This window comes from Salvelinus namaycush, chromosome 2, assembly GCF_016432855.1.
Source record: "Salvelinus namaycush isolate Seneca chromosome 2, SaNama_1.0, whole genome shotgun sequence".
NCBI classification, from domain to species: Eukaryota; Metazoa; Chordata; class Actinopteri; order Salmoniformes; family Salmonidae; genus Salvelinus; species Salvelinus namaycush.
This window is the reverse complement of record NC_052308.1, coordinates 74,065,849-74,077,802: the sequence shown is the minus strand read 5'-3', so window position 1 is coordinate 74,077,802 and position 11,954 is coordinate 74,065,849. Positions and strand designations below refer to the sequence as shown.

At 50.9% G+C, this 11,954-nt stretch overlaps 1 protein-coding gene across 2 annotated transcripts in view; it reads left to right on the top strand.

Annotated features, from left to right (window-relative positions):
• tsc2 (TSC complex subunit 2) overlaps nt 1–11,427 on the top strand; it is a 53,027-nt gene extending 41,600 nt beyond the window's left edge. For both annotated transcript variants that reach the window (XM_038961370.1, XM_038961361.1), the window contains 10 exons: nt 1,595–1,755; nt 2,400–3,028; nt 3,152–3,230; nt 3,397–3,483; nt 5,874–6,060; nt 6,396–6,535; nt 8,808–8,886; nt 9,235–9,326; nt 9,515–9,613; nt 10,446–11,427. In XM_038961370.1, the coding sequence (XP_038817298.1) occupies nt 1,595–1,755; nt 2,400–3,028; nt 3,152–3,230; nt 3,397–3,483; nt 5,874–6,060; nt 6,396–6,535; nt 8,808–8,886; nt 9,235–9,326; nt 9,515–9,613; nt 10,446–10,622 (1,730 nt within the window). In that variant the 3' untranslated portion in view covers nt 10,623–11,427. The remainder of the gene's footprint in view (nt 1–1,594; nt 1,756–2,399; nt 3,029–3,151; nt 3,231–3,396; nt 3,484–5,873; nt 6,061–6,395; nt 6,536–8,807; nt 8,887–9,234; nt 9,327–9,514; nt 9,614–10,445) is intronic.
• Nucleotides 11,428–11,954: the final 527 nt, after the last annotated feature.

Below are 11,954 nucleotides of genomic sequence, written 5' to 3'. Positions count from 1 at the left end.
CGCGTCACCCCAAACCAGTGGTGGCACTTTAAATGTGAGGATGAGCTCATAGTAATGGAACAGTAACAGAATGAATGGTATATCAAACCCATCCATCCATTACTGTGAGCGCGTCCTCCCCTCACCAGCCTCCTATGCCCCAACATATGTGTGCCCCCGTCCCGTGTCATCACGTGTCACTAACATGTCGGGCCACCACTGGAGAGAGATGATTACACAAACAAACTCACGGGCCAATCGTTTCAATCGATTAATCAACCCGCCGCCAAGATGAACCAATCCTATGACTGGATTTGTTCATGATAATTTAATGACACTTTGATGTTGTTCTTTCTAACATGTGACCCCTTGTCCTTTGGCCCTGGAATGTACTTCCTGTCTCCTTTTTTTACCTCTAACCTCTGACTCTTCACCCCTTGACATCGTCATAGAGGTTATGCATGTAACATAGTAACAGAGAAGTCAAGACAGACCTCATCCAGGACACACACTTCTTTCTGGCTTCTCTGGTGGCCATTTTGAGTTCTGGTCACCATTTGTGTTAGAGATATAATGTGATGTCACCACACCACCCAATAATGTGATGTCACCACACCACCCAATAATGTGATGTCACCACACCACCCAATAATGTGATGTTTTGTGAGGTGTCACGGTGCTAAGTGTTCATTGTAATATGCTGTTGCTGTCAGTATCCTAAATGTCCATTGGCTGAGAGGATGAGGTCTGGGCTGGTGTGTGTAGAGAAAGTGAACCAACCGACCGACCACACGTGTTTGAAGACGCATCAAATAGATGTTACCAATGATGATGTTACCAATGATGATGAGCCAATGATGATGAGCCAATGACTGATATGCTGCTGCCTGCAAGTCTGCTCTTCGATCTGTCTCCCTGCGTGTGTGTGTGTGTGCGCCTGCCTGACTTATTTACTGATTCTGTTTGATCATTGATCGATATGTGTAATGCTTCTCATTCTGTTTGATCACTGACTGATCTCTGTGTGTGTGTGTGTGTGTGTGTGTTTAGGAGGTGTGTTACCACTTAGTGATGGTCTGGTACACTACAGGTAGTAGTTTGTAAATTAACATAAGGGTTCAAAGTAGAGGTAGTTTAGTTTGTGTGTAATGTTTTTTTTGTGAGTTTTTTGTTTCTTTGTCTGTGTGTGTTTTATTACTTGTGTGTTTATTACATGTGTGTGTGTGCACTGTTGCGTTCGTTGCCGTGTGTATCTGTGTCCCTCGTCCCCTATAACCCTCCTCTCTGTCGCCCCCTGCTGTAGACTGTGGTATCTGTGTCCCTCGTCCCCTATAACCCTCCTCTCTGTCGCCCCCTGCTGTAGACTCTGTGGTATCTGTGTGTCCCTCGTCCCCTATAACCCTCTCCTCTCTGTCGCCCCCTGCTGTAGACTCTGGTATCTGTGTCTCTCGTCCCCTCTCGTCCCCTCTCCTCTCTGTCACCCCCTGCTGTAGACTCTGTGGTATCTGTGTGTCCCTCATCCCCTCTCCTCTCTGTCGCCCCCTGCTGTAGACTGTGGTATCTGTGTCCCTCGTCCCCTCTCTAACCCTCTCATCTCTGTCACCCCCTGCTGTAGACTCTGTGTTAGTGCTAGAGGAGGGGACAGGGGTCAGGGGCCACGTAGACTACCCCTCTGATTGGCCAGAGGCGGAGAAGTTTGAGGCCATGCCCTCTGAACCCATCTACATCGCTGCTGACAAGTTCACCAAGGCCCTGCCCCCTAGAACACTCAGCAGGGTGAGTAGTACGCTACAGCCAGGGGGAGTAGTACGCTACAGCCAGGGGGAGTAGTACGCTACAGCCAGGGGGAGTAGTACGCTACAGCCAGGGGGAGTAGTACGCTACAGCCAGGGGGAGTAGTACGCTACAGCCAGGGGGAGTAGTACGCTACAGCCAGGGGGAGTAGTACTCTACAGCCAGGGGGAGTAGTACGCTACAGCCAGGGGGAGTAGTACGCTACAGCCAGGGGGAGTAGTACGCTACAGCCAGGGGGAGTAGTACTCTACAGCCAGGGGGAGTAGTACTCTACAGCCAGGGGGAGTAGTACTCTACAGCCAGGGGGAGTAGTACACTACAGCCAGGGGGAGTAGTACTCTACAGCCAGGGGGAGTAGTACACTACAGCCAGGGGGAGTAGTACTCTACAGCCAGGGGGAGTAGTACTCTACAGCCAGGGGGAGTAGTACTCTACAGCCAGGGGGAGTAGTACTCTACAGCCAGGGGGAGTAGTACTCTACAGCCAGGGGGAGTAGTACGCTACAGCCAGGGGGAGTAGTACGCTACAGCCAGGGGGAGTAGTACACTACAGCCAGTAGATTATGGCAGGTGGTTATTGGGAGACATTGATGTTTTAGTGTGTTTTTCATCTGTCCTTCCCTTCAGTCCTCCTCCAGTTCCAGCCAGGACGATGAGAAGTCCACCCTGGAGGAGGTGAGTGAGGGGTTCATCCCCATCGACCTGGCCCCCTCCACCCCGGGCAGCCAAGGCCCAGAGCTCCCTTTCCAGACCCAGGACCAGCCTGGGACGCAGACCCTCAACAAGTCCAGCTCCTCCCCTGAGCTGCAGACCCTACCAGAGGCCTTCCCCAAGACCACAACAGGACCTGGGGCCGGAGTAGGAGAGGCACCCGGGGTTAGGTCACCCTCGGAGGGGAAGAGCCAGCCACAACAGCCCCCGGCGGAGAAAGAGATAGAGAAGGTGGAGAGTGGAGGAGGAGGGGTGAACAGACAGAATCAGAGTGGGGATTCCACCCCAGTGACAGGGGCGTTGTCTGGGGCATCGGGAGGAGGAGGAGGAGGTTCCTCTTCCTCCCAGGGAGCCAGGATGAGGTTGGAGTTCCCAGCGCCCCACCAGCCTGGGCCCCTCTCCCCCAGCGGAGGGCACCGTCCCAGGGGTCACACCATCTCCGTGTCGGCCCCCTCCTCCAGGAGAGAGAGGATAGGAGGAGACGCGTACCACACCACCCGGCCCGGACCCACCAGCACTGAGAAGACCAGTGGACTCAGTCCCAGGTTAAATAGACGCAAACACAGAGAGACACACACAGAGAGACACAGAGACACACACAGAGACACACACACACAAAGACACAGACAGAGCCTTTCCTAATGCTTTTCTCTCTCCCTGTCCTGTAGTTTTGTGTTCCTTCAGCTCTACCACTCTCCCTTCTTTGGCAACGAGGCCAACAAGCCTCTCCTGCTGCCCAAGTCTCAGGTGAGTGAGTGAGTGAGTGAGTGAGTGAGTGAGTGAGTGAGTGAGTGAGTGAGTGAGTGAGTGAGTGAGTGAGTGAGTGAGTGTGTGGTGTGTGTAGTGATTGTACTGTAACGTGTGTGTGTGTGCACTGTAACGTGAGTGTGTGTGTGTTGTCTCTCTCCCCTAGCTGATCGACAGAGCGGTGAAGGTTTTGGACCAGATGCCTCCGTATGATACCCATAAGATTGGAGTGGTGTTTGTAGGAGCTGGACAGGTGAGACAGGTGTCTTTGAAGGGACACGACCAGATGAATCTATTTCCCCAGAGTCAGATGTACTAGTGGATACCATTTGTATGTCTCTGTGTGCAGTAGGAAGGAGGTTTTGTGAGCCGATGTTAACTAGTGTTAGAGCAATGACTTCAAACAGACACTGCTTCATTGTAACAATCTCTCAGTATCCCTTTAATCCAGGGACGGGCTGCTTTGATGAACTCATCAGGAGGGGCCACAGGGGCTTGCTGGTCTACATACCCACGTCTATACCACACATGCAGTCAGAGCCGGCTCTAGCCGTCTGGGGGCCCCCTCGCCATCTCGCGAGCAAAACATTTTAGCGGCACCCCTCTTGACAGCAGAGGGGGAGGGGGGTTTGAGTGAATTCACATATTGCCATGGGGTGGAGAGAAATTTTTGTAATTTTGTGATCAATATCCTGCAATTCTACACACTTTGCCACGGGGCTTGGAGAAGATCAATGGGGGCCAATAGGTCTTCAAATCGACCATGATTATTACAGGTTTGGGTAGCTGGCCGCTAGACTAACTACAGGTTTGGGTAGCTGGCCGCTGGACTAACTACAGGTTTGGGTAGCTGGCCGCTGGACTAACTACAGGTTTGGATAGCTGGCCGCTAGACTAACTACAGGTTTGGGTAGCTGGCCGCTGGACTAACTACAGGTTTGGGTAGCTGGCCGCTGGACTAACTACAGGTTTGGGTAGCTGGCCGCTGGACTAACTACAGGTTTGGGTAGCTGGCCGCTAGACTAACTACAGGTTTGGGTAGCTGGCCGCTAGACTAACTACAGGTTTGGGTAGCTGGCCGCTAGACTAACTACAGGTTTGGGTAGCTGGCCGCTAGACTAACTACAGGTTTGGGTAGCTGGCCGCTAGACTAACTACAGGTTTGGGTAGCTGGCCGCTGGACTAACTACAGGTTTGGGTAGCTGGCCGCTGGACTAACTACAGGTTTGGGTGGCTGGCCGCTAGACTAACTACAGGTTTGGGTAGCTGGCCGCTGGACTAACTACAGGTTTGGGTAGCTGGCCGCTGGACTAACTACAGGTTTGGATAGCTGGCCGCTGGACTAACTACAGGTTTGGATAGCTGGCCGCTGGACTAACTACAGGTTTGGATAGCTGGCCGCTGGACTAACTACAGGTTTGGGTAGCTGGCCGCTAGACTAACTACAGGTTTGGGTAGCTGGCCGCTAGACTAACTACAGGTTTGGGTAGCTGGCCGCTAGACTAACTACAGGTTTGGGTAGCTGGCCGCTGGACTAACTACAGGTTTGGGTAGCTGGCCGCTGGACTAACTACAGGTTTGGGTGGCTGGCCGCTAGACTAACTACAGGTTTGGGTAGCTGGCCGCTGGACTAACTACAGGTTTGGGTAGCTGGCCGCTGGACTAACTACAGGTTTGGATAGCTGGCCGCTGGACTAACTACAGGTTTGGATAGCTGGCCGCTGGACTAACTACAGGTTTGGATAGCTGGCCGCTGGACTAACTACAGGTTTGGGTAGCTGGCCGCTAGACTAACTACAGGTTTGGATAGCTGGCCGCTAGACTAACTACAGGTTTGGATAGCTGGCCGCTAGACTAACTACAGGTTTGGATAGCTGGCCGCTAGACTAACTACAGGTTTGGATAGCTGGCCGCTAGACTAACTACAGGTTTGGGTAGCTGGCCGCTGGACTAACTACAGGTTTGGGTAGCTGGCCGCTGGACTAACTACAGGTTTGGGTAGCTGGCCGCTGGACTAACTACAGGTTTGGGTAGCTGGCCGCTGGACTAACTACAGGTTTGGGTAGCTGGCCGCTGGACTAACTACAGGTTTGGGTAGCTGGCCGCTGGACTAACTACAGGTTTGGGTAGCTGGCCGCTGGACTAACTACAGGTTTGGGTAGCTGGCCGCTGGACTAACTACAGGTTTGGGTAGCTGGCCGCTGGACTAACTACAGGTTTGGGTAGCCGGCCGCCGGACTAACTACAGGTTTGGATAGCCGGCCGCTGGACTAACTACAGGTTTGGGTAGCTGACATTTGGCTAACAAGAGAAACACTGCAGATGCACAAACACATTTAGAAATTCCACCTTGTGTTTTCTGCTGTTTTTTTTGGGGGGGGGGGTTGGTACAAAATGTAATGTCCACTCCCGTCCACACATGACCGCAAGGACTCTGTAAACCCTGTGTGGACCGGAGACGACATTTAGATTCCAGAGGAAGGTACAAATGAGTCTGAAACACACTTCTAGAGGTAGTTTGGATTGACAACCAAAACAACCTTTAATGAATAGACTCCTCTCTCCCTCCCCCTTTCCCTCTCTCCTTCCTCCCCCTCTTTCTCCCTCCCCCTTTCCCTCTCTCCTTCCTGCTCCCTACCCCAGGTATTCAACGAGGTGTCCATCCTGTCCAATGAGTATGGTTCTAACCGCTACGCTGGCTTCCTGACAGGCCTGGGGAAGCTGATCCACCTGAAGGACTGTGATCCAGACCAGATCTTCCTGGGGGGTCTAGACCAGTATGGAGATGACGGGGAGTTTACCTACTGCTGGCATGATGACATTATGCAGGGTGACTGTATTTCTACTTACAGGTGTTACTCAGTACCCCAGGGTTCAGGGTTCAAGCACTGCCCTGATGCCCATCAGAGGGGTCAGTCTGTCTGTACATCCACTAACTTGCCCCCCCCCCCCCCCCCTCTCTCCCCCTCTCCTCAGCCATCAGAGGGGTCAGTCTGTCTGTACGCCCACTAACTTGCCCCCCCCTCTCTCCCCCTCTCCTCAGCCATCAGAGGGGTCAGTCTGTCTGTACGTCCACTAACTTGCCCCCCCCCCCCTCTCCTCAGCCATCAGAGGGGTCAGTCTGTCTGTACATCCACTAACTTGCCCCCCCCCTCCTCTCCTCAGCCATCTTCCACATAGCCACCCTGATGCCCAACAGAGACAGTGATAAGGGCTGCTGTAACAAGAAGAGACACATCGGAAACGACTTTGTTATGGTGGTTTACAACGACTCAGGAGAGGAGTACAAACTGGGGACCATCAAGGTACGCTCATTCACTCACTCACTCACCCCTCTCTACCTCACTCACTCACCCCTCTCTACCTCACTCACTCACCCCTCTCTACCTCACTCACTCACCCCTCTCTACCTCACTCACTCACCCCTCTCTACCTCACTCACTCACCCCTCTCTACCTCACTCACTCACCCCTCTCTACCTCACTCACTCACCCCTCTCTACCTCACTCACTCACCCCTCTCTACCTCACTCACTCACTCACCCCTCTCTACCTCACTCACTCACTCACCCCTCTCTAACTCACCCCTCTCTACCTCACTCACTCACCCCTCTCTAACTCACTCACTCACCCCTCTCTACCTCACTCACTCACCCCTCTCTACCTCACTCACTCACCCCTCTCTACCTCACTCACTCACCCCTCTCTACCTCACTCACTCACCCCTCTCTACCTCACTCACTCACCCCTCTCTACTTCACTCACTCACCCCTCTCTACCTCACTCACTCATTCACCCCTCTCTACCTCACTCACTCATTCACCCCTCTCTATCTACCTACCTCACTCACTCATTCACCCCTCTCTATCTACCTACCTCACTCACTCATTCACCCCTCTCTATCTACCTACCTCACTCACTCATTCACCCCTCTCTATCTACCTACCTCACTCACTCATTCACCCCTCTCTATCTACCTACCTCACTCACTCATTCACCCCTCTCTATCTACCTACCTCACTCACTCATTCACCCCTCTCTATCTACCTACCTCACTCACTCATTCACCCCTCTCTATCTACCTACCTCACTCACTCATTCACCCCTCTCTATCTACCTACCTCACTCACTCATTCACCCCTCTCTACCTCACTCACTCACCCCTCTCTACCTCACTCACTCACCCCTCTCTACTTCACTCACTCACCCCTCTCTACTTCACTCACTCATTCACCCCTCTCTATCTACCTACCTCACTCACTCATTCACCCCTCTCTATCTACCTACCTCACTCACTCATTCACCCCTCTCTACCTCACTCATTCACCCCTCTCTACCTCACTCACTCACCCCTCTCTACTTCACTCACTCACCCCTCTCTACCTCACTCACTCATTCACCCCTCTCTATCTACCTACCTCACTCACTCATTCACCCCTCTCTATCTACCTACCTCACTCACTCATTCACCCCTCTCTATCTACCTACCTCACTCACTCATTCACCCTCTCTATCTACCTACCTCACTCACTCATTCACCCCTCTCTATCTACCTACCTCACTCACTCATTCACCCCTCTCTATCTACCTACCTCACTCACTCATTCACCCCTCTCTATCTACCTACCTCACTCACTCATTCACCCCTCTCTATCTACCTACCTCACTCACTCATTCACCCCTCTCTATCTACCTACCTCACTCACTCATTCACCCCTCTCTATCTACCTACCTCACTCACTCATTCACCCCTCTCTATCTACCTACCTCACTCACTCATTCACCCCTCTCTATCTACCTACCTCACTCACTCATTCACCCCTCTCTATCTACCTACCTCACTCACTCATTCACCCCTCTCTATCTACCTACCTCACTCACTCATTCACCCCTCTCTATCTACCTACCTCACTCACTCATTCACCCCTCTCTATCTACCTACCTCACTCACTCATTCACCCCTCTCTATCTACCTACCTCACTCACTCATTCACCCCTCTCTATCTACCTACCTCACTCACTCATTCACCCCTCTCTATCTACCTACCTCACTCACTCATTCACCCCTCTCTATCTACCTACCTCACTCACTCATTCACCCCTCTCTATCTACCTACCTCACTCACTCATTCACCCCTCTCTATCTACCTACCTCACTCACTCATTCACCCCTCTCTATCTACCTACCTCACTCACTCATTCACCCCTTTCTATCTACCTACCTCACTCACTCACTCACCCCTTTCTATCTACCTACCTCACTCACTCATTCACCCCTCTCTACCTACCTCACTCACTCATTCACCCCTCTCTACCTACCTCACTCACTCATTCACCCCTCTCTACCTACCTCACTCACCCCTCTCTACCTCACTCACACACTCACAGGCAGACAAACACACCCATTTTTGTTCTTTGTGTTCATTTTGATTAAATGATCTCTTCTATATTCTTCTCTCCTCGCTCCTTCTCTATCTCTCTCCTCCCTCCCTCTCGTCTCTCTCCTCGCTCCCTCTCGTCTCTCTCCTCCCTCCCTCCCTCTCGGCTCTCTCCTCCCTCCCTCTCTTCTGTGTCCCAGGGTCAGTTTAACTTTGTTGAGGTGATCATTAAGCCTCTGGACTATGGAAGTAACCTGGTCACCCTGCAGTGCAAGAAAGGTGAGAGGGAGGGAAGGAGAGAAGGTATGAATAAATGGGATGAATAACAAGGACTAAGAGATAGATAGATAGATAGATAGATAGATAATGAAGCAGGGAGCCAAGGGGGATGTTTTAAAATCATAATTAAGTATTTGTTGAAGTGAAATGGACTGTTATTTTTTCCCCCTTCTCTTTCCCCACATCTCCCTCCGTCTCTCATCCCTCCCTCTGCTTCCTCACCTCTCCCCCTTTCTCTCTCCCCTTTCTCTCTCCCCTCTCTCTCTCCCTTCTCTCTCTCTCTCTCTCCCCTCTCTCTCCTCTCTCCCCTCTCTCTCCTCTCTCTGTCTCTCTCTCTCCATCCATCAGATCTGGAGGGTCTAGTTGATACCAGTGTAGTGAAGATAGTCTCAGACCAGAACCTTCCATTGCTGGTACGACAGATGGCCCTACACGCTAACGTGAGTCTCACACACACACACACACACACACACACACACACACACACACACACACACACAGAGAGAGAGAGTCCTAACTCATTTCTCTACCTGGACATTTAATTAAAGTTCATGTTTGCTGTTGATAACTGCATGCTGATTCAGCACACGCTGTCATGACTGTTTGTATGTCTCCCTGTGTGTTTCAGATGGCATCTCTGGTCCACCAGTACAGAGCAAACCCTTCTGATGCCTACGCCTCCAAGTGGCTGGCCAGACTACGACACATCAAGAGACTCAGGACAAGGGTGAGAAGACACACACACACACACAGTGGAGAAACCTTTCTTTTGTATCTCTGCTTACTTTGATGAGCTTTGATGAGAGTTACAGCACCTCAGAGAACAAACCTCCGTTGCAGACTGAACAGTCAACTTCAAACCTGGAAATGTATTAAATGAAAAAAAGAAAAAAGAAAATAACTTCTGTTAGATAAAAACACATGTTTACAGTACCTGGTGATTACTGTGATTAGGAGACACATGTTTACAGTACCTGGTGATTACTGTGATTAGGAGACACATGTTTACAGTACCTGGTGATTACTGTGATTAGGAGACACATGTTTACAGTACCTGGTGATTACTGTGATTAGGAGACACATGTTTACAGTACCTGGTGATTACTGTGATTAGGAGACACATGTTTACAGTACCTGGTGATTACTGTGATTAGGAGACACATGTTTACAGTACCTGGTGATTACTGTGATTAGGAGACACATGTTTACAGTACCTGGTGATTACTGTGATTAGGAGACACATGTTTACAGTACCTGGTGATTACTGTGATTAGGAGACACATGTTTACAGTACCTGGTGATTACTGTGATTAGGAGACACATGTTTACAGTACCTGGTGATTACTGGAAGTGATTAGGAAACACATGTTGTGCAATCTATATATATATGTCTGATGTTGTTTTTAAGTGAATTTCAAGGGCATTCTTAACTACCTACATTCCCAACATGTTCATATCGCCGAGGTCCTACTGTGAAATCAGACAATTTCTCAACTCAATTCCCTCCCTCCCTCCCTCCCTCCCTCCCTCCCTCCCTCCCTCCCTCCCTCCCCCCTCAGGCCCAGGAGGAGATCCAGTCTCGTCCCACCCCCGGTATCTCTCTGACCCAGAGCCACTCCTCCCAGACCAAACAGTCCTCCTACCAGCAGGTCGGCGGTGGAGGCTCCAACACGGACTCCTCCGGACAGAGGAAGAGACTGGTCTCCACCGTGGACGACTTCACCGACTTCGTCTGAGCCTTGAGGGCGCGTTCCCAATGTCAAATGTCTATACTAGTATACTACTTCGGGTCAAATGGCACCCTGCTCCCTATATAGTGTGCTACTGTTGACCAGAGTCATATGGACCATGGTCAACAGTAGTGCACTATATAGGGAATAGGGAGCCAGTTCACACATAGTATGCATCTCCAATACATTGGTCTCATGCTATGTAGTATGCTAGTATGGATATTGTAACGGAGTGATATTTCTGATACTGTTTCTGGTACCCCTGCTCAAGGCAGACGTTGCCTCCCTCACCACAGATCTAGGATCAGGTTATCCGAGTGGTTCTAATGTCGACTAGCAGGAGGATAATAGAATGGCTGATCCTAGATCTGTGTTTAGTCAGGGACAACATTGACCTGCTTTCGCTCTTTCTCTCTGATACACACACACCTGTTGAATAACTTCCTGCTTTCTACCGATATGATTTGACGATTCTCTCCCAAATATTTGTCTTGACGGCACAAGCTGATGTGGCTTTTAATCCACCTGCTGCCATGAACTAGTTGTGATGGTGCTGCCTAACTAACGCTGCGTCCCTATTGCCTTTAATACACTGTGTTTGATCAGGGCACATGGGCTCTGTCTAAAGTAGTGCACTATGTAGGGGGAATAGAGTTCCATTTGGGACGCAGAGAATGACCCCCCCCGTGGCTTACACAGCTGACACACACCCTTCCCTCCTTTCTGTCTCCTCCCTCTTTCATCCCTCTCCTTTCATCTCTCTCCTCCCTCTCCTTTCATCCCTCTCCTCCCTCTCATCCCCCTCTCCTCCCTCTCATCCCCCTCTCCTCCCTCTCATCCCCCTCTCCTCCCTCTCATCCCCCTCTCCTCCCTCTCATCCCCCTCCTCACTCTCCTTTCATCCCTCTCTCCTCCCTCTCCTTTCATCCCTCTCTCCTCCCTCTCCTTTCATCCCTCTTTCATCCCTCTCTCCTCCCTCTCCTTTCATCTCTCTCTCCTCCCTCTCCTTTCATCCCTCTCTCCTCCCTCTCCTTTCATCCTTCACTCCTTTCATCCCTCTCTCCTCCCTCTCCTTTCATCCCTCTCCGTTCATCCCTCTCTCATCCCTCCTCCCTCTCCTCATTTCCTTCTCCTCTCATCCCCTCGCTAAACCACTCAGAAGGAAGTATGGTGAATGAGAAACACTACATTTGAAAGCTGTGTGTGTACAGAATAAACAAAACAAATAGCCAATGAAAGTGTCAGTGTGTTTTTTTCCATTTCTATTTGTAGTGTGATGTCGTGAGGAGCCGTGTTTGTAGTTCTTTGTGTTGAACTCAGCCATGTTTGATTATTTAAC